At 41.9% G+C, this 22,500-nt stretch overlaps 2 protein-coding genes across 2 annotated transcripts; both read right to left on the reverse strand.

Moving 5' to 3' along the window:
- Positions 1-938: 938 nt before the first annotated feature.
- LOC135108656 (sodium-coupled monocarboxylate transporter 1-like) lies at positions 939-3,775 on the reverse strand. Its single transcript, XM_064019818.1, has 4 exons — positions 3,514-3,775; positions 2,793-2,989; positions 2,064-2,167; positions 939-1,884 (listed from the first exon to the last, which is right to left on the reverse strand). The coding sequence occupies exons 1-4, from the start codon at positions 3,721-3,723 to the stop codon at positions 1,706-1,708; spliced, it is 690 nt and encodes a 229-aa protein (XP_063875888.1). The 5' UTR covers positions 3,724-3,775; the 3' UTR covers positions 939-1,705.
- An 876-nt stretch (positions 3,776-4,651) lies between these two features.
- Positions 4,652-9,143, reverse strand: LOC135108657 (sodium-coupled monocarboxylate transporter 1-like). The gene is made up of 6 exons (XM_064019819.1): positions 8,862-9,143; positions 7,572-7,705; positions 6,992-7,180; positions 6,439-6,593; positions 5,447-5,587; positions 4,652-5,068 (listed from the first exon to the last, which is right to left on the reverse strand). Exons 1-6 carry the CDS (start codon positions 9,097-9,099, stop codon positions 4,846-4,848), a joined length of 1,080 nt encoding a protein of 359 aa, XP_063875889.1. The 5' UTR covers positions 9,100-9,143; the 3' UTR covers positions 4,652-4,845.
- Positions 9,144-22,500: the final 13,357 nt, after the last annotated feature.

The raw sequence follows: 22,500 nt of genomic DNA on the forward strand, positions 1-22,500 counted from the left end.
TTATAACCGCCTTGCCAAGCCAAGAACACTGTCAGTAATGTGGTAGGTACATCGCGATGAGTGCAGCGAATACCCCTCTGCAACCCAGTTTCTTTAAGATATTAAACAAAATATGACGATATGACTTAATACAAGATCATAAGCTTTTGAGAAATCCACAATTGTCACAAATAGTGTTCTTTGCATAGTCAGTTAACCGACTCTTTAGCCTTCCACATTACACTATGTCGTATAATTTAGTGATGCTATTTATCACAGATATTCCACGGTAATTTTTTTACTCCCTGCCTGTTACCTCTCTTGAAGACATTAAATAATTTTGCTCTGATCTGCTTTATAGAATACCTAACAGATGTAAACACAAAGTTGAATAAAGCAGTGACAAGTAGCTACTAACCAATCAGCAGAGAGGACTTGAACACACCCGGAGAGATCTCATCAGGACTACAAGCTTTATCTGAATTAATTGCTTTGATCAGAGCTTCAATTATAATCATATAATCTAAAACTGGAAATTAAGGACATAAATGAGAGTTATCACAATCACTAACACCACCACCATCATCGTCATCATCATGTTAATTGTGTTTAAGCATGTTTTCATAATAATCCTTAAATTCATTATCAGTGTGGGTAAGCTTTTCAGTAGTGGTATCTTGGAATTTACCATTTAAGTTACTGGCCTGTCATACTTGAGCATTGTCTCGTGCCTGAAGTAACCTCTCCCAGCGAGTCGCAGATGCAATTATACATCTACTGACAAAATTTTATGTACGAAAGCGCATAAGCCAGTGTGTATTTTTCCCTCTGATTTGATATGTAACGGGATAAAAGTTAGCGGTTCTGGATGTCTCAATACCTTTATGCGTACACCTGGCGCACTGGAGAAATTTTGATCTCCTTGGATTACAAAGACCTTAGTGTCCTTTTACCGGAAAAATAAAATAAATAAATAAAGCTAAATTACAGAAAATTTCGTCACTTAAGATTTAGAACAAAAAACGTCTTTGGGTTAAGATGGGCATATTTCTGCCGCCAGTCCGCTACACAGGGGTCCGCCGTGAGGAGGGAAATTGAAAAGCTGCCACCAAAAAATAAGGTTAATTAGATGTTATATCCACCTTCGGTACAACAGTGGTAGTGTGGGTTTCACATGTAAATAATAACGGCTCGGAGCTCATCTTTAGGTGAGGACTGGCCGTAGATGCCTAGTGTAGATGCCTAGTGTACATTTCATATAGTACAGTGCATTACATGAACTTTACGGCAAAAGACATACTGATGCTGAAAAAAATGAGTTTGTTTCTAAGACTTAAAAGCTGCGTTGCAAGATGTTGAAAAATATGGTTTGCTTTTCAAGGAAATACATCAACTATAAATATCTCTTCATATATTTTTTTTTTTCTACGTCAGTTTTGTTTGCTGTTACTTTGTCGAATAGTTTCTTGCACGAACGCAGAAATGTCAGGATAATTAGGGGCTCTTTTCAGGCCAGTGACGTTGTACAGTTCCGCCGCTTAGTGACAGAGAGTATTCATAGTTCCTATTGATTTGATCCATTCATGAAATATCGGCGACTTGTACGTACTTGTGCGAAAACAATTTCTCATAACTTTTAACTTAACACATTTCGTCTGAGATTGGCAGCTATCTCTCAGTAACCTTGACAGGAACAGTGAAACGTAAGAGTTCTCATTGCTGAATGTCACTGTGGGCAGTGGAGGTTGCTGTCAAACACAGGCAGCATAGTGACGGCTTCTTGTAACCCGTTCACGGGTTCCAGGCTGCATGTGTCCCTTCTCCCTGTGTAATACCACCTCCGGTAAAGCCGCTCACAGGTTGGATTCACTACCCCTTCTTTCAAGTCTTCGGGAGGAGTAGGTTCTGCAACAAAGTGGTAAAACATGTAGTGAGGGGAAGGAGACATGATGTAGCATGGTGTATTGGTGGGGAACGTGTGAGGCAAAGCAAGATAAAATGTTTCTAAGGTTATTACACTTAGAAGTAGATTATACTGTATACGTAAATGATGGTGACATCCATCACGAGCACTGGTTGCTCACTTGTCAGTAACGACACCGCGCCGCTCACGACTATGGTGAGGAGCAGTGCGATCATGCCGTGGTAGCAGTAGGAGATGTCGTAAATGCCTTTTTCCTCCTCCGTGCTGGAAGAGAAGGAAACAAACTTGAGTGGTGAGCTGGGAAAAAAAAGATTTTATATATATATATATATATATATATATATATATATATATATATATATATATATATATATATATATATATATATATATATATATATATATATATATATATATATATATATATATATATATATATATATATATATATATATATATATATATATATATTCCATTGAACATAAATGCATTTGAACCAAAATCCCAGTCTCGGTTGAAGAGAGACCTTTAGTCAACGGTGTTAAATAGATGGTCTCTAGAAGCACCCTTTTTTCTATTGTCATTCATAATTAACAAAGTATCTGAGACCACATAGAATTTCAAAAGTAAAAAATAACGACAATAACTCACGTATTTATGTTGCATTTTTGCATTTCTTAATTCTTTTTTATTTTACCTAATATATCTGTTATCCCTACATGGCTTTTCTACAAACCTACAAGCACAAGTCACTTTTGCCAAAGCCTTATTGATATGTTAACCAACAGGCGTCATTTGTACATTTTAATCAGTCAACTGGAGGCTGGAAGCTTTGATCAAGTGCATTTGTGGCAGTCTAGCTGAGTCAAAGTATAAGGCATGCCACTCACTGCTCGACACTGATATTGGCGGAAGCGAGTGACGCAGTAGCGAGTGTAGGGAAGGTATCCAGGGTAGAGTTTGAAAAGACAGGACAACCCTCTACAGAGAGAGGCAGTTGCGGGGGCGTCCCACCCCCCTTCAATAACTGACCAATCATCAGCCATACACTGAAGCAGAAGGACACCAAGAATCCCACGAACGCACCCTTGGTGGAAAGGAAGAGATTAAGTGTACATAGTAATGATTTAGGCTGTACATATGTAATGGTATGCACAACATGTTCACGCACACAGCACTAATGGGTACATAGTGTTGAGACACACTATAGTCGTGCACAATAACGGAATACACTGAGCAGAAATAAATATCGGAGTTTGTAGCACATGTATATGCCGACAGGTACACATTATTAATGAACACAATGTCTAAAAGAACAAACAATAGGTCAGGGTCTGTCTACCTAGGGTTGTATCTTGAATTTAACAAGATAAAGCTCCGCAATAGATGATCATGTACAGTACGTTAATCTACTAATTGTAGTCTGTCCTTATGAACTTAACATTGTCAAAGGAAATCCAATATGAAATGTTATGTTGACGAAAACCGTGTAATAGAATACAGTGTTGTGGAATATAGTGTTAAAGGATATGCTGTTTTGTCGGAATATCGTGCAAATGGAATCAACATACATTACGTATAAACTTAAGCTTACCCGTAACAGCGCCTCACCTTAGCATTAACCCAGGGCAACACCATGCCTGCCAAGAACAGTCCTTTGAGCGGTCCAGCAATGACGCCAGACAGACTGTAAATAACTTGGAAGATGTTTCCAAGGCTTCCCATAATTATGCCGAATAAAATTGCCATTAAGCCGGTCAGAAAAGCTGCAGTAAGAAATAATATTATACAGTAATCATCTTGTTGGAACAATATGATCATCGTTTGCCCTGTGCACAGTTATTCCGTTTCTGATATTGATGTGTGTTTTTACATTCACTCGTTCCCTCCGCCTCTAGTCATGAAAGGCTGGCGAGGTGAAAGTATTCTCTCTCTCTCTCTCTCTCTCTCTCTCTCTCTCTCTCTCTCTCTCTCTCTCTCTCTCTCTCTCTCTCTCTCTCTCTCTCTCTCTCTCTCTCTCTCTCTCTCTCACACACACACACACCTTAGACTCACATAGGGTTTTGATTATGCGAATCACGGAGGACTCCTTGAGCCCCGCAAAGTAAGGCAGAGGCTTCAGAAAGTCTTGCCACACCAAGCAGGCCATTGAGTTCCCCGAAGAGGAAACAGTGCTGAGGGAGGAAGGTGCTTCGTGGATGACTTAACAATACTTACTGTAGGAACACTTCCCCTGACATCAAATTTGACCTACCATCTCTTGCTTTTTATTTTTTTTGTGGTATTTCTGCCTGTGTAACAACTGAGATAATAATGATGAAAATAATAATGATAATAATAATAATAATAATAATAATAATAATAATAATAATAATAATAATAATAATGATAATAATAATAGTAAAATCTTCACTTAATTCTTCAATCGAGAGAAGTAATTTAGCAATATAGAAACGAATCAAATCAAATCACCATAAAGCCTTCTCAGTGTTCTCTAGATATAAAATGGTTTGCATGCCAGGGTTAGTGCGGCAGGGCTGGGAAGCTCGTGTATGTGTGAGCGCCTCTAGGAGATCATCTTAGTGCCACGCCGTGAAGAATTTATTGTACTGAATAAAGATATATTTCCAGTTTCTCTCAGCTCTTTTCATTAACATTTAGTACATGATAAAATAGTATTAAAAACTGAACATTATTTTTCGAAGATGCGATTTATTGGATTATTTTTTTTTTTTTTACTTTGATTATTTATTTGTTTATTTTTTGTCGATAACTGTAACGACCCGAGATTGTCTTCACCTATTAGATGGAGGAATTAACATCATCTTCGAAAACGTTGGTTGTTTTCAACTCCATGTAAGCTTTAAACGCCTATTCCTTACTTCTGCACAGTTTCACACATGATCCTTTCTTCCCTGCACCTCTACTAGCTCACCTACCCTCTCACCTGAGCATCCCGCCGTACGCTGCCGCCACGAACACGCCGGACAGACCAGGGATGTAGCCCAGCTTGTCGGTGATCAAGAAAGGAATGATCTGGTCCGGCTTCTTGATCTTGCCTGAGGTGAGAGGGTCGCAAGTGCTGTAGGTGGCGTAGGCGACCAGGCCGGAGAAGAAGAATACAATCCACATGCACCACAACCCAACCAGGAAGAACCACACGAGTCTGAATCATCAACGCAAAGATTTTCCATTAATATTAACTTCACTTGTTTCAAAACTCAGCGAGCCATGCCTGCTGCTTCTCACGCTTGCCCTAGCCATGCCCTGCAATATTCAGAGAACTTATCACCAATGTTGAAGGAATGGTTTTAGTTAAGTCTGAATAACTGCATACACGCTGATGACAGGACCAAGCAATCTTCAGTAGCCTATGGTAGAGAACTTGAAATGAGTGACCAAAGAAAGGTGACCAGCAAGTTACCCGCGCATTCTTAAACTATTAAACAATTTTGCCAAATCGCATCGTTTTTCCTGATTCCGGTTGTGTGGGACTCGTTTCTTTCTCTCCCTGTCTTTTTCTCTCTCCCGCAAAGGAACTCACCGTTTGGAAATCCTGAGGCTCTTAACGGAAGCAAGACGTTGATAAATTGCCTGCTCTGTTGCGATAATGTTTATCGTCATGGCGAAGCCTAAGCAGACGGTGGACCAGAAAGTGTGGCGGACGTGGAGGCTGGTGTCTAGGCTGCGGAGAGGAGAGGGAGAGGTATGTTAGGCACGTTACTGTAGCCTTAGTTCATACCTACAAACACACGTGCGGGGAGCTGAACAACCAACCATTGAGGTGAGAAGGTTGCCATTACTGTACAGTTTAGTACGTTTTCATGAGAACAATAATACATATATAATAATTTTAAACTGATTTGTATCATTCATCAAAGTTAAGGTTCCTAGGTCCTTCCCCTCTTATTCTCTCAGATACTGCTGAAATTACTTTACTCAACGTCAGTGACGCAAATTTTCCCAGATAATTTTTATGACTGAAATAAAGAGAAGAAAAAAAAAGACATTAGAGGATTATTCAGTGGCAATCTCATGAATGTCCTCAGAGAATCTTGATATTTCCGTCTTACGGATTTTTTGTTATGACCACTGATGTATCAGAAGCCTGTGACAGAGGCCTGCATAAAAGTGACTTCACTGTTACGGTCTGTTTCCTTCTCTCCGTACTATTAGTTCAAGTTTTCTTTCAATCCGTCGTGTTCCTAGGCCTATTAATTACAGGGGTGTTGCACATGCCTTTTCCTGCCTCTAGTTGTTTTACACCGTTAAAGTATGAATATCTCCCAGTTATATCATGGGGACAGCCAACAACGCCAGCATAACTGCAAAAGAAAAGACGACCCAACAAACATACGAGTACGAGTACATGGCACGTTTAACAGTGATGCAATACCTGAAATATCACTGTTATCACGTGGAAATCTACTCACCATATGCTGTCTTATCCCAGTTGTTTTAACATACAATGCAACGAGTCTCATCCGCCGGTAACACCTGCACCAGTCCTGAAATCCCACAATGTTCAGCACTCACTTGAAGAACTCCAGTCGGCCGCCCTGCCCAGCTGTGGCCCACACCTTTTCCACACCGCCAGCCTCCATGCAGCACATCACCACCACCGCCAACACTCCTCCCAACATAAGCAGCGTCTGCAGCACGTCTGTGTACACCACCGCCTTCACGCCGCCCTGAGATAAGGAAGAGTGGCGTTATCCGAGTTCTTCTTGTTTTTCTTCTTCTTCTTCTCCCCCTCTGTTTATTTCCATATTTTTTACCCTCCGTCTTACAAACAGAAAAAAAAGATCATATGGATAATAACACAAGATTTCTGGTGTTACTGTGTCATTTCTTGATTCGCTGTCAGGAGACGGAAGAGCCGCAGTGATTACCGATAAGTCCTAACAACAGTGAGATGCTTCCTTGTTTGGAGAAGTTACTTTCATGTAATAACTAAGTAATTGGTCAGATTTGATGCACAGACCAACATACAGATTTGCGTCTATGAAATTATAGGACATTGTTATTATTTGGAAGTATGAGCTTGCGTAGAAAACGACAGTGGACTACAGAAGGAAGATTTACTTACGACAGTGATATAGAAGGTGACAATGGCACCCGCGATGAGTACGGAATTGAAGGGGGAGATGCTGGTGACGGTGGCGAGAGCGAGCGACGGAGCATACAGGCATATGCCAGAGTAGGCGGACTCATATAGGAGAGTGACACTGGTTCCAACCTTCCGCAGCGCCGCGCTTCGGTATCGCAACTCCAGGTACTGTGGGCAGGTTGTCACGAGCCTCAAGTAAATCTAGTGTTTCAGCAGATTCATAAATACAAACACGGTATCTGAATAAAAGGATTATATAGTTGTTACATGAGAGAATCTTAAGCTAGGACGAGATAAATCATCTTTGTACTCAAGCATCCTTCACGTGTTGCTGCCTAGCGCACCACAGCATGCCTCATCTATTGCCCTCACTGTATAGGTGGTGATACATCATAACTAAACGTCTATCATAAATAATAACTATATAATTTATAACATTATTAGTGTTCCTCAACTATGATACACATTAAAAAGTGACATGATAATGTGTGCAATCTATAAATACTTCACTTTAACTCATTAACTTTTGTTTGTATTAAGAAAAAAAACTTTACATTACCTCATTGATGGAATAGAGTCTGAGGTTATATAAGATAGGAGTGATGATCTGGTGCATGACGATGATGGCGGGTATGACGCCGAGCATGGTGGTGGTGATCTGAGTGCCGTGGAAGTAGACCTCCGTCGAGTTCCCTGAAGCGATGGTGAATGTTAATTCAAATTTAAATTCAAATTTTAATAACGAGTTGCAAAGGGTTGACCTAGGAAATGAAAACCGAGAGGCAGCGATGAGGCAGAGACAATGTTCTGTGCGACACGCTCACTGAGGTCTTTGAAAACCTGTGAGGATCTCCAGCTGTAAGGTATGGACTAGAAACGTCATAAATAGGCTTCTCAGTGACATAATCGAAAGAGCATTTTTAGCAGCTCTGACGTTGATATAAATCTCGGACAATACTATAATGTCCTCACTCTTTTAGCGTTGGTAAAAAGAAGTTTCTAGCATATCACCTTACTTGCTTCTAGTATATGTCAAAGTTATTGTCTTTAGGAAATCGCTAGACTCAGAAGTACCGGTAATGTGGAGGCATGCGAATGTAGTACTGTAGTCCTATATTACAGGAAGGATATAGGTCTATTAGAATCAGTACAAAGGAGAATGACTAAAAGAATACTCGTACAGAGGATGAGGGATATTCCTTACGAAACGAGACTGAAGTTGAAACTTCATATCTCATCCCTAGCTAAAACAGCATCTTTGAAGTTAGGCGTTCTGAATCGTCTCCGACAGTTTTTCTCGCCCCCATAGCTGCTAACTCTGTACAGTGGCCTAATCTGTCCATGTATGGAGTATGCTTCACGTGTTCAGGGAGTTCCACTCATACCGCTATTTTAGAAAGGGTGGAATCAAAAGCTTTTCGTCTTATGAACTTCTCCCCTCTAACAAAGTCTTTAGCCTCTTTCTCATCGCTGCAGTGCTGCATCTCTTGCTACCTTCTACCGCTATTTACACGCTAGTTGCTTTTTTTTTATTTTGCTAACTGCATGCCTCCTCTCCTCTCGCGGCCTCGCTGCACAAGACTTTCGTTTTTTTTCAGTTGTTACTTCTGCGTTTATTTTAACGTGTTAACTATGCAATCAAACCTGAAAAAAGGCATTGAAGATTGTTTTCATCAATATTGTTTTCAAAATGTAGTATGTTGTAGGTGATGAAGGAAAAGTTTCCTGTGACTAAGAAATACTCAGGTGCCAAAAAAATTAATATTCCACCATGTGTAATATTATTACATAGGTAGTTGCTTCTAACATGTCTTCCTTTGCGTGTGTTACGAGCACCTCGGCACTTTACCTAATATGGAGATAGCAGACACCCAGCCTCCCAGCAGGGAGAATGCCACAGCGATGGGTGGCATGTTTCTGCCCCCCAGCAGGAATTCTAGAGTGCTGGCACGTCCACGGTCCCTCACGGCGATGACCACCCCGATAACCACGGACGTCACCAACAAGAGAACAAATATGGTCCAGTCCGCGACTCCGAAGTGAAAGTCAGTTGTGTCTATCCCAGAAGCTTCCTCGGCTGCCTCCATGGTGGATGTAACTTCGACGAGCGGAATGGTGAGTGTGAGTTGGCTTTCACTGTTCACCCACTGGCACTCTCACCGAGCTCCATGTTGATTATATGCACACTATCGTGCGGGCTTATCTCACAAGTGGTATCATTTATTAATCTTAATTGTCTACCACAATATATCCCGATATACACTTGTGGTCTTTGAACTTACTCTTCTTGCTTATCCTCTACCCTTCAGGGACTGTAATCCATCAGTCTGTAAGAAGACGGGTTGGATTGCGGAAGCCTTAGTAAGTCATCATCTATGTAGAATTACACGACACACATTTCACTCGGCAAGATTCAGTATTGATGGGCACCCCAAGCAATATCAGCGAGGTTTTGGTATAAGCCAGAGGTGCTAAAAGTGTTTTAACCCCAGAAACGATTTCACAAAACTGTAATATTTCATGCAATAGTCTATAAGCAGTTATAATTTTCTACCAATAGCGGATGCTGAGGCAAATGCGGATACCAATTTATGAAATCCTCACGAATGCGATCTGGATGCGGATTTGTTCAAGATTTTGGTATAAAATCACTACATAGGACCAGTTATTTCCAGATGGCCATTCCCATGATGAGCGGCTTTCGTAAATGGAAAACGATCTCTAGGAAATATTGATAGAGAGAGAGAGAGAGAGAGAGAGAGAGAGAGAGAGAGAGAGAGAGAGAGAGAGAGAGAGAGAGAGAGAGAGAGAGATTAACAGCATCACCCGACTGGCATGTTGTATGAACATAACATTCATATGAAATTCTGAGCCACTTGCGTCCTTGAGGAGTGACCAAAGACTCAGAGGTTGTTTATTTATTTATTTTATTTATTTTATTTTATTTTTCTTTTATGGGGAGGGGGAAGGTTGAAGTTCTCTCTTATACTCAGGTGAACTCATGGTTAAAGGCCATCAAACTTTCCTCCTAACTTCTAAATTATGTGAGTAGTTTGCGTATTAGTGTGGATAGGGAGAGAGAGAGAGAGAGAGAGAGAGAGAGAGAGAGAGAGAGAGAGAGAGAGAGAGAGAGAGAGAGAGAGAGAGAGAGAGATAGTGTGTGTGTGTGTGTGTGTGTGTGTGTGTGTGTGTGTGTGTGTGTGTGTGTGTGTGTCAGTGTGTGTGCACGCATTCCTCAAACTTTATTGATATCCATAAAATCCGTAATTTTTGTTGTTATTCAGTGAAGAGCAACATGAGACCTGTTTGATCATCAGCGGATTTGTTTAAGGAAAAAAGAACTATGCAACATTAGTTATAAAAAAGAATCATACCATGGTGTGTCATTACCCAGCAGAGGTTGACCCAGCGCGGGTCAACCCTCAATTCAACATGGAAAGTCGGAGAAGAGACAATTATCACCATTTTCGTCACCACCAGCACGTCCATTACTACTAACATCACTCATTCCATGCTGCATTATGATTTAGAGACTTATGATGGTTTAGGGAAAAAAATACATAAAGAAAATTAAATGCTTTTTGCTGGCATATTTCAAAATTGTCTGACAATTTGTTGAAAATTTTGTGAGGAAAGTAATTTTTTTAGTAATATAATCATGTTTTCTCCAGACGTGAGTATTCCTGTACTACATCGCGGTGACGTATCATATTGGGTCAGTGATGCAACAGGCGTAGGACATTACCACTTGTATGCTGCATACAAGGCCATGTTAGGAGATAATGGACTGCGCTGCGCTGATCACGGAGAATGTATAGTTTTGGAACAAAAAGTGAACAATGTATGAGTGTATGCTCACCAGCTCCACTCACCCACTTCAATTATGGTATTTTGCTGTAAACTTTTGATGTATTTCAAATGTTTCAAATTCGTTATTTTTAACAACGGTTATGGATCATTCTGAGTTGAAAAATGTTACTTTTATTCCCATTTTGGGTAGACAGACAAACAGACAGACAGACGGGTAGTCAGAATGTTCTAAGTTATACAGGTTTGATTTATTGTTGAAAATACCGCTATGGGAGAGAAGACACAGGATAAGAAGATATGGGATAAGAAGACACAGGATAAGAGTAAAGTGGGTGATACACTGCACTGAGGGAGCTGCAATAATGAACCAAAGCATTTCCAAGACAACACACAATAGGAGGGTGAGCATCGATAGCTTAATGAGTAAATAAACCCTCATGATCACGACCTCCTTAGGCGAAGCGCTGATTAAACAACCCAGCTAATAACAGTGACATGAGCCGCATCACCAGCACCACACACAGCCGCCTGGAAAACGCCACTCGCCACGCAGACGTATTTTTATTTAACCTCCAAAAGTTCCGTTTCAAATGAAAATCAAATTCGATAACATTTTGCCCCACGAATAATCAAGGTTTCCTCTCACTTTTGTCTTCCATTCAATTTAAGCCACGGAATCGGAAGAGTGCAAATTGCTGAACTGTCCTCGTGTGAACTGCTTTTATTTGTTCATTACAGTACTTAGTAATAGTAGTAGTAGTAGTAGTAGTAATAGTAGCAGTAGTGGTACTATATAATGACAGTGGAAGTTGTAGTATTAGTAATAGCAGTAGCAGTAGTAATAACAGCTCCTGTAAATAAACAGTAAGTAGTAGCAGCAGTAGTCGTGGTATTATGTAGTGGTGGTGGTGGTGGTGGTGGTGGTGGAGGTAATGACAGTAATAGCAAAAGCGACAATAGTAATAGATATAATGAAGGTACCTCAGGCAGAGCATTGAAACATCATCAGAATTTTTTTATGCCCACAATACTTCGAGAAATAACTTACCGACATTTTCATTTTTTCCTCCTCCTCCTCCTCCTCCTCCTCCTCCTCCTCCTGCTCCTCCTCTTCTACCCTCCATTATTAAAGGGAATGAAGCTGCCGCTCGAGCACTGCTTCTACGTGTCTTATTAGCGAATGAGCCTCCTTCATTCCACAGACAGCTTAGGACGCTCCTTTGTCTCCTACATGGGCTGCTAGCAGGACGCCTTTCCCTGCCAAACGGATTTACCTGTGAATGTGTTAAGTCTGCATGGACAGATTCTCATCCCACGCATTACGCCACTGCAGTGACCTTACGAGGCTCAAGTCACTTTAGATATGAGTATGATGTGGATAATATGTCTTTGCATAGTTCGAAAGGTGATCTTACTTTTTCATTACACAGACAGTTACTGACTCGCCTAAGGAGACAAATCCGCTGAATAAGCTGTAATAAGCGTGTAAGCAGCTGCACGCCACAGACACAAATGTATGAAGTTGCAATCCATACAGAACGTCATTTTTTTTTCTCTCTAAACAGTTGTACAATATTGACAAAAGTGCTTATTTTTTTTTTTTCCGCTTAATCTCTGTTTTCATGTCCTGCCGTCTTCCCGATCCGTTTACTATTCAGAAATTAAGTGATTTTTATACTGCGAGTTTACGACTGTATTCTGTTGGCAAGTGTTATTTAATAAATACCACTTGTTCTTGGCAGCTTCAAAGAAAAAAAAAAACTCTTGCCAGATCTCTCACAAACACCGACCTTCGCACATTCCCAAACATTCTTTACTCCGAGACACAAAATATTGTTTTTCTTACGAGTTATTAATTTGCACATCAAGTTACATATTTCCATTTCCTTTTCGAGCTTCTGATGTGCTTTGAATGTGCCACTTGCCTAATTTGTTTTAAAGTGAGTCTGCTTCGGTCTCTGTCTCCCTCGCCGATGTTTATGTGTCTTAGCATATCTTGTGCGACGTACTGTACATCTCAGACCCATAAAGAGAGGACGGCTCTGACACCTTTAAGAATAGTCCAGTAACTATTCCCTTCCTCTCTTTTTCCTTCTTCCTTTACCGTCAGCTCTTTCCCTTTCGTTTCCTATTCGTTCCCTTCCTCCTTCCTCCTCTTTTCCTTTTAATCCTTCCTCTTCCTTTCCCTATCTTCTTCTCACTTACTCCCATCATTTCTCTTTTCAGTTTTTTTCCTGTCACTTCCTTTTCTTTGTCTTTCTATCCCACGTTTTCCTTCTCATCTTTTGCCTTTCTGACATATCCCTTTTCCTCCTATTATTTATCTTCATCTTTAATTTTTCTTCTTATCCTTTCCCTTTTTTTTCCACTACAGTCCCTTACCTCCTCTCTAGACCTGCCGCCGAAAAGGGTCAGTGTGGAGCTAACGTCCTTTTTTTTTTTTTTTTAGTTCGTCAGCGGATTCGGTGTGGATTAAATGTAAACTTGATAGTAAAGGTTGTTAATGGCGAAACAGCATTCAAATTTCTCTATGACATGATTTGACAGTAGTAGTAGTAGTAGTAGTAGTAGTAGTAGTAGCAGTAGTAGTGGTAGTGATGGTTGTAGTTGTAGGAACAGCAGCAACAGTAGGGATGCCAATGGGAAGGTTTAGGTGCTGAAAGTTGTCCTATTGAGAGCTAAAGTCTCGCGCAGCTGTACCATGTAAGTCTGTCGGCGTCAGTTTCTCTGTTTCCTGTAAGTGGTGTGTGCGAGGGATGAGGAACAAGCACCACGTTCACTGGATCGAAGTATTACCGGAGAGAAAAGTCCTCTTCGTCACCCTCACCCTTTCCGAGGTAGTCATTTATCAGCCTCCTGGTAGGCGGAGTGTGGGGCAGGATTGGCTGGGTGTCACCTCCACTCTCTGGCAACCGCTCAAGCCAAGGATAAATTAATCTGTCACATTCGCAGATCATCGCTCCATCGCGACATTCATGGTTCTTTTTCTGTAAACCATTACTATTGAGAGTGATATGATTTACCTGTACTTACTGGTGAGCATTTGTGGCTTTACCGTATGTTATACTTTCTCCGTCCATGTTATTTATCATTATATTTATCAGTATTATTACCACTATTATAAATATACCTCCTTTCTCCTCCTCCTCCTCCTCCTCCTCCTCCTTCTTTTCCTCTATTAATTCTGCGAGAAGCTGTTGAATAAGAATAAAAATTATGTTAATGAAACCACTGAAGGCATCAAAGAGAAATCAAACCTGACGTTCTTGAAAAGGACGACCAAGATAAAACGAAAATAAGACAGTAGAGGAATGGGGAGAGGAGAGAGAAAAGAGAGGAGAGAGAGGAGAGAGAGAGAGAGAGAGAGAGAGAGAGAGAGAGAGAGAGAGAGAGAGAGAGAGAGAGAACACGAAGAAGATGGATGAGATTGTCAGTAGCGTCCATCTCCTCCTCCTCCTTCTCCTCCTCCTCCTCCTCCTCCTCCTCCTCCTCCTCCTCCTCCTCCTCTTCCTCCTCCTCCTCCTCCTCCTTCCCCTCTTCTGACCCCAGAGAGAGAGAGAGAGAGAGGTATCGATTGAAAGTTGAAAGGTTTGCCTGATTCGCCACCTGAAAGGAACTGATTCAAGAGAGAGAGAGAGAGAGAGAGAGAGAGAGAGAGAGAGAGAGAGAGAGAGAGAGAGAGAGAGAGAGAGAGATTGAGAGAGAGATTCTTGATTACCACACACACAACACACACACACACACACACACACACACACACACACACACACCTTCGCTCTCCTTAGTCCCAACGACCTCAAGCAACGTGGCACTTTATTCCAACATATAGAATAAGAATGACCTACTAGATTAATTTGGCTTCTTCTGATTGATTTACAGAAATACCACTCTCGACCACGAAATGGAGGCTCTAGTTGTTGTTAAATTCGAATCGCGGGTGAATGGACCTTTGAAACTACATGGCTGCAGAGACGAGATGGACTGGATGGAGAAAAAATTCCGGGAACTGAGAGGAGGAGGAAGTGGAGGAGAGAAGGTTTAGGTAGGATTATTGGAGTAATCAGGGACAACTGAAGCAATTGGCTGGATGCTGAATACACTCAAAGGAACCCTGTCTGTCGGTGATGGAAGGCAAATGACATCTCTGAGGGACGCGAGAGGAAGGGAAGGGAGTCCACGGAGACGCCACCACCGCCGCACCTGCTCCTTCGGTAAACTCCGGGGTTGAGTACTCGGCCTACAGCAGACTCGGAGCGAGGGCGTGGCTGTGGTAGTGTCATCACCCGCTTTTAGTCGGCCAGTTGCTCAGCGAGGTTTCTTCTGTAAAGCCTTCTAAGTATTGTCCTCAGGTTTCCGTGAATTCGCGAAATAAAGATGTGGTGAGGGATGTTTGATAGAGCAGTGAAGGTCGAAATAATAGCCAATCAGAGTGGAGGAGGCGAAGGTGAACGCTAGTCAGAAGATAGGGAAAAATTCTCCACGTTCTCATGGTGGCGGTGACATCATAGAGCCAGTGGGATGCTGCAGACCGAGAGGGATTAGATGGAGCCAGCGTGATGGCCGCCTAAGCCCCAAGCTATGAGATGGGAAGCTTACTACACGGGTGGTCGTAGTAGCAGTAGTAGTAGTTGTAGTCGTAGTCGTAGTAGTAGTAGTAGTAGTAGTAGTTGTTGTTGTTGTTGTTGTTGTTGTTGTTGTTGTTGTTGTTGTTGTTATTGTTGTTATCTCTGTTGTTGTTGTTGTTGTTGTGATAATAGCAGTAGTATCAGTTGCAGTAGTAATAATAGTAGAAAAGTGGCAGAGTAGTAGTAGTAGTAGTAGTAGTAGTAGTAGTAGTAATAGTAGTAGTAGTAGGTGCAGTAGTAGTAGTAGTAGTAACAATGGCAGCAGCAGTTGTAGTAGCAATAGTAATATAAGATCGAATACGTATAGTGCTCTCTCTCTCTCTCTCTCTCTCTCTCTCTCTCTCTCTCTCTCTCTCTCTCTCTCTCTCTCTCTCTCTCTCTCTCTCCTCTCTCTCTCTCTCTCTCTCTCCTCTCTCTCTCTCTCTCTCTCTCTCGCTGCTTAAATCCATTCCCCAGTATGTGTGTGTGTGTGTGTGTGTGTGTGTGTGTGTGTGTGTGTGTGTGTTGATGAACTATATACTAGATATGAAATACGTGCGCTGCCTCCGTCATGAAGGTAAGACAAGTGCAGGGCTTCATGTAATGTCCCAAGATGACAGTCATCGACACATACAATTTGAAAATTCTTGGATCATGTATTAAAGGATTCACGATAGAAATGTTCACTTCGCGATATAAGAAAAAAATAAAGAAAGAAAGAAAGAAAATAACAAACAAACTACCAATAAAAAATAAATAACCTGTAGTCATCTTCCTTGTTAACTTAATACTATCCCACAATGCGTCCATGTGTCACAGCCTTCGCGATAAAAAACAACATCTGTTATGGACATTTGGTTTCCAGACTCTATTAATCAATATAACAAAAACAACGGAACCTCTGAATGCAGGCCAGTTCGTACTCTCGCCCACCGCCTCACACCTTCCCGGCGCGGTTCATCGGTTATCAGATCGCTTAACGCACTCGTACTCGTAACTTTGACCCGCTCTGCTCCAACAACTCTACCCGGCACCAGCTGAACTTACCCTCCCCATAGATTCTTGATAGGGTCCACAGCTTTGCCGTAGATGGTTTGGCCAGCAGAGCAGCTGCAGGACATCTTGGCCATTAACCTGCTGCCGGACCATCCGCGCTGTGTGGTTTCCTGTGGCTACGTCCTGGGTGCACATTAAGGGGTTGAGGACGGGAAGTATAGGTAGGTGATATGTAACGCTGGTATTTATACTGTTGCCTGAGAGCATCTCGCTGTCCGCGCGCCGTGGCAGCACCAGGCGGGCACCTCCACCATGATGATGTTACTGGCCTTCCCGTGTCTCCTGGCGTGACCACGGCCTGTGGATGTTTTTTTCTCTTCGGGAGTGATCGTAGCCCTGCTGTATGTAACGGGTCATATTCCATCTATACTATCTTCGAAATATGGTTTGCAGGTGGACAATATGTACTGTGTAAACAGCACGAAACAGTTGTGCACACACCTGGCACGCTCCTGAATTACCAGCACAGATATTCCTCGGCCCTTGCTGGTCATGATCCCGTTGTTATTGTGAATCGGTGTGGTAGTCTCAGACGAAGTTGTCACCGTTTTACTCATCATATAGTAGTCTCCCTCTCTCTCTCTCTCTCTCTCTCTCTCTCTCTCTCTCTCTCTCTCTCTCTCTCTCTCTCTCTCTCTCTCTCTCTCTCTCTGGTTCCATTTAGTGATGTTTAGTTCAGGAAGGATTAACGGGAACGTGGAAACACGATTTTTCTTTCTTTTTTTTCTTTTTTTTCTTTTTTTTTCTTTTTGTGTGTGTGTATTTACAAGATTTACACACGGAGGCAAGACTGCTCGCTGCACAAACCACACACCCGAGCGCCACCAACGCCCCTCTGCCGGCGCCCACTGCCACCGTCACCGCGGGAGGTAAAAGTTATCATATTATCAAATAGCAAGTTTATCATTTAAAAAAGAAGATTACAATTTAAGTAACGATAATGCTACATAATAATGAAGAAAATATGTACAATCTCTTGACAATGTACAATCTGACCGTCTCCAGCACTCCGGTTCTGGGGGGAGGGTCATGTAGCGCCACGGACCACTGAATCTTCGTCGTCACTTCAAGGAGAAATTAGCTTTATCTTTATTATTATGTAATACTTACACGTCTTTAAATCCTCATTATCAAGTGCAACCAGCGTCTTTACCACGTATGATTTTATAGAGATGACTCATTTGGTATCTCTTCATTATCAAGTGCAACCAGCGTCCTGACCACGTATGATTTTATAGAGATGATTCAGCTGTCCGAGACCGAAACAGCACAACGAAAGTGTTAGTGGCAAGATATGCAAAGAAAATGCCTGTGTTCCGTCTGACAGAAAAATTGTGGCTAAATGCCCTTTGATAATTGCTAATTCTTATTTTGCGTTTTTCAGTCTTATATCAGAAATGACATATGAGTGCCTGAATTATTGAATGATTAGGAATCATGCTACAAACACACACACACACACACACACACACACACACACACACACACACACACACAACAGTCATTTAAACAATATTGTAGTCTACAAAAGTCAAAATTTACATCTTACTCGTCCTTTATTTCTTTGTGGCTATCTAGCATTTTGTAGATTATGGGCCTTTTAGTTTCTTTAATTATTGAACGTGTGGTTTTGTACTGCACTGGTTATGTAGTCTCAGTTCGATATAAATGTTGCACTGCACTATTGTCTCCACTTTCCGAGGTGGGGAGGGGCGGCTTTAATGGGCCATGTTAGGGTCATTCTCTCGTGTATCCGGCCGCGGTGGTCTGCGTCTCCTCGTTTCCTGGTCCCTGTTCTGGCCTCCGGATGGGATCTCTTGGTTCTCTCTGGGTATTTAGGATCATATTCTGAAACATTTTTGGCTGCACTTCTACTACTTTCAAAAGGCTCTAGGTGAGGTCTCGCGGGTTTTTAGGGCTGTTTTTATGGTTTAGTGATAGATCGACGATATTTCTGTAATATTAACAGCAGAAACACTCTTGAGAACCCGGCTCATCATCTCTGTGGCCTCTGAAAATAGTCTTTGTAAGAGCGCAGAGCGTTTCCAATTACAGGTCTCAGGTAGGGGCATTCCAGTAGCGAGCGGAAATTGTTAGGTTAATTCCGTGTTCTTGATCTTAATGTGAGAGCCACAAGTGTTATAAAAGTGAGAGAAAAGCTGTGATAAGTGAAATAAGATGAGAGTCAGGTATGTGATAATGACAGTCTTTTCAGAAGTGGAGCGGGAGACTATTAGAGGCTCAGTAATTAATATCAATGGTATACGTGGCACATACATTTTTTGAAGCTGTGGGATTCAGGTCCAAACACACCAAACATACCAGTGCTTTCCTCCCGCCAACATTACAGCTGACTTTCTTTTATTCCTTACCTAACCCTCTCACTGTTATTTATTTATTTTATTTTATTTTATTTTTCAGAATCACTTACAATATTTTATACATTAATTTTTGCAACACACAGTCTTGAATAATTTTGTAGCCAAGAGTGAAATTTACCCCCTGTTTATTCTTTATTTCCTTGGGTCTGTACAAACTTTTTTTTACATTGATCTGAAGGCTGACTAGCAATGACCGTGACATTTCAGGGTTAACAAACTGCCCATTTCGCTGTTTCTCTCTCTCTCTCTCTCTCTCTCTCTCTCTCTCTCTCTCTCTCTCTCTCTCTCTCTCTCTCTCTCTCTCTCTCTCTCTCTCTCTCTCTCTCTCTGACCTACTTTACTTCCTACCTCTTTAAGTCGTACAGTTTCTCGATAGCCTCCTCTTGTCGCCTACACCACACATGCATCAATTTCTAAACATTAACTTGAATCACCGCCTTCCATTTCGTTTCCCCTTTTGTGGCTTGCTTTTCACGGCCCAGCTTCAATAATATTCCCCCCGCCCACCGCCACCACCACCACCACCACACTTTCCTTTATTTTCCCCGCATAATGATCTTACTCGTTCGCAAAATGTGAAAATTTCTTTCACTCACGAATTTGCATTCCCCCCTTCACTAAAATTATCGCGAATACCAATTAGCCGCCGCGAGATTTAATTTTCCGCTTATTCGTTTTCCTCGGTGGTGTGGTGGCGAGGCGGCGGAGAGGCGGTGCTGGTGATGATGGTGGTGGTGGTGGTGCTGGTGGAAGAAGAGGCAGAAGCAGAGAGGAAGGCGGTGTTGTGTGAAATAAGTCCCCGCCGCTCGATGGTTCCCTTAGACAAATTGAATGTCTCAGGCTCTTGTCAGTGATTAAGATGAGCCCGCAGAGGAAGAGGTTGGTTCCGAAAAAAAAAAAAAAAAAAAAGTTTGATAAGATTTTTATTTTATTATTTTTTTTTTTCATTTTTAAGTTTCGTTGACTAGAAATGATATATGTAATTATTATTGTACGTAGCTTGCCATGCCTCCCTGGAATTGAAAACTGGTCTTGATAATTAAAATCCAATTTGTGGTCATTCGATTTGTGTGTGTGTGTGTGTGTGTGTGTGTGTGGGTTTGTGTTCGTGTGAATGCGTTACTTTCCAAATGTGTTGATCATAATCTAACCACTCACATCAGCTTCCTCGTATCATATTCTGTTTTCCAAGCATTTCTTTACACTCTTGGTTTTCCTTTCCTCACTTTTTCCTTCCTCATGTTTTCTCCTTTCTCCTCTTTGCACCATCTCTCTCTCTCTCTCTCTCTCTCTCTCTCTCTCTCTCTCTCTCTCTCTCTCTCTCTCTCTCTCTCTCTCTCTCTCTCTCTCTCTCTCTCTCTCTCTCTCCATCCCTCAATGTCATCGCGGCCACGAAAGCTGCTTCCCTCATTAGGTGTCTTTTTTAAAACGTCGGTAATGAATTTTCACCGCACGTCTGGCACCGTGACAGTGAAACTCAGCGACTGCCGAATGTTACTCCACCACTAAATTTACTGGAACTGAGATGAATTTCTTAAAAAAAATAAATAAAAAATTGCTGCGTACCAAGTTTTTCGTTGATTTTATCTTGATGCCTCCGAAAATTAGATATGGTAGGGAGAAAATGAAAGGGTTGCACTTTTTAATAAGCTGAGTCCATACAGCGACCTCAGCTTCCACTCCTGCCGCGGAAACCTTCCCCCGCTGATGAAAAAGACGAACATATTGAGTTATAACAGCGTCAAGGGCCTCGTCTTGCCCTCATGCCCACCCACCTTTCCTCTGCGCCGTGGGCAATGCGAGGAACTCAGTTTGCAGGGCAGACCCTCCGCCTCTTAAAGTTGAGAAAGTCATCGAGTGGATCAGGTTTATACAGTGGGCAAGAGGTTTCAGTAACAGCGAGGGTTGGAGAGCTGAGCCCTGTGCAGGTTCCTGAAATGGGCTCCCTTTACTTGCGGGTCATGCGTTAAGACACTAACTAATTCATTATACTACAAATAGAAATCTTTGTTCATGCATGGTGGTAATCCGCTACTGAGAAGTTGGGCTATCACGTGGCGGGATGAAAAGCGTTTAGCAAAAATGTAAAAAGAACTTCCTCGGGCAGTGCTCTTCAACACAGAATATTATGAAGTATATACGGCATACCGGATACGAGCAAGGTACATGGAACACAGTAATATGCAAGTCCGCTTCAAAGATTATGAATATGTCACAGGATATTCGAATACGTGTTCTAAAGGGAAAGAGAAAAGACTTAAAAGCCAGAAAATACGTAAACAACTAGAATCCAGACAGAAAAATGGTTTGCGTTGTGAACAGTAACATTCTGAACTCAAATACAGTTCACTAATACAAAACAAACGTGACATCCATAAAGAAACGCCTAGCAGGGGGAAAGGCTCACCACGCGTGCTCAGTACTGGAAACTTGTGTGCTGGGAAAAAATATCAGAGAATTGCGAAACTCTCGTTAGTTTAATGGTAATGGTTGGTACGTGAGGGTGGTTATCTCTGCCTCCTTTTGGAAGAGTCAGGTAGCAGGTGGTGCAGCGTCAGGAGGTGCCGGTGTCATCCCGCTTGCCGCGTCTCGCCCTGCATTTCGATGGCTGTGAGGAAGAGAAAAATGTCTTTGTGGAAAAGTTTTGGTTAAACGTTAAATGACGTTAAGATGTTGAAGGAAAGCAAAATTGCATTCAGCTGATAAGAAGAAAGGCGTGACGCTCATCTTTTACTCTAGGTAGGGGGCGAAAAATTAGGAAATTAAATTACTCCACAGTTAAATAACGAAAGATATGAAAGCAGAAAAGCGAAAAAGAAGAAAATAGTAATCTTTTCCATTAGAAAGACAGACAGACACAGAATACTCGTAAGACATGATAATGTCTTCCCAGTTCAGTAAAAACGAACAGTTACCAAATGAAAGACTCGAAGATAATCCAGAGAGGCTGAAACACCGGAGTGAAGTGGATTCCATAATGATCGTAGCAATAGAAATGAGGATCTCCAGACACACAGTGAGGGCAGACACACACTTGGGGTGATTAAGGACACGGAAAGTCAGCAGAAAACCCCAGTTCGATAAAATATGTTACTCAATCACACTCCATTAAAGTAGAGAACGCTTTGATCCTTGATCCACAGTCCAATTCCCTTCAATCGCTCCTCTATCTGCATCAATTCAGGGACTGTCAAGTTACAAAAAGAGAGAGAAAAAAAAGGGAGATACGACGCTAATCTTTAATCGCGTCTATTCATTCTCCAACTTCTTCAGTTCCTGTCTGTCTTTCCTCAGCTCCTCATCCCCGCTCTCTCTCTCTCTCTCTCTCTCTCTCTCTCTCTCTCTCTCTCTCTCTCTCTCTCTCTCTCTTCCACATCGCATTTTTTTCTTTTTTTTATCTAGTTTCTTCTCCACGAACTCTCATTCGATCATATCTTCATTTCTGCAGGGTTTGCCAGTCGTTCTCACACCATCATCACACTCCCCTCTTGTGCCACACCGCGACATGCACAAAATCACTCTTTGCTAACTTGAGCCACTCCCTAAAACGTCTGCCATCTTCGTCGTCCTCACAGTCCCCACTGCAGACAAGAAAATTTGTAACGAGGATGAAAATTAACTCTCAGAACCAACAGTG

Source organism: Scylla paramamosain, chromosome 17, assembly GCF_035594125.1.
Source record: "Scylla paramamosain isolate STU-SP2022 chromosome 17, ASM3559412v1, whole genome shotgun sequence".
Classification (NCBI taxonomy): Eukaryota; Metazoa; Arthropoda; class Malacostraca; order Decapoda; family Portunidae; genus Scylla; species Scylla paramamosain.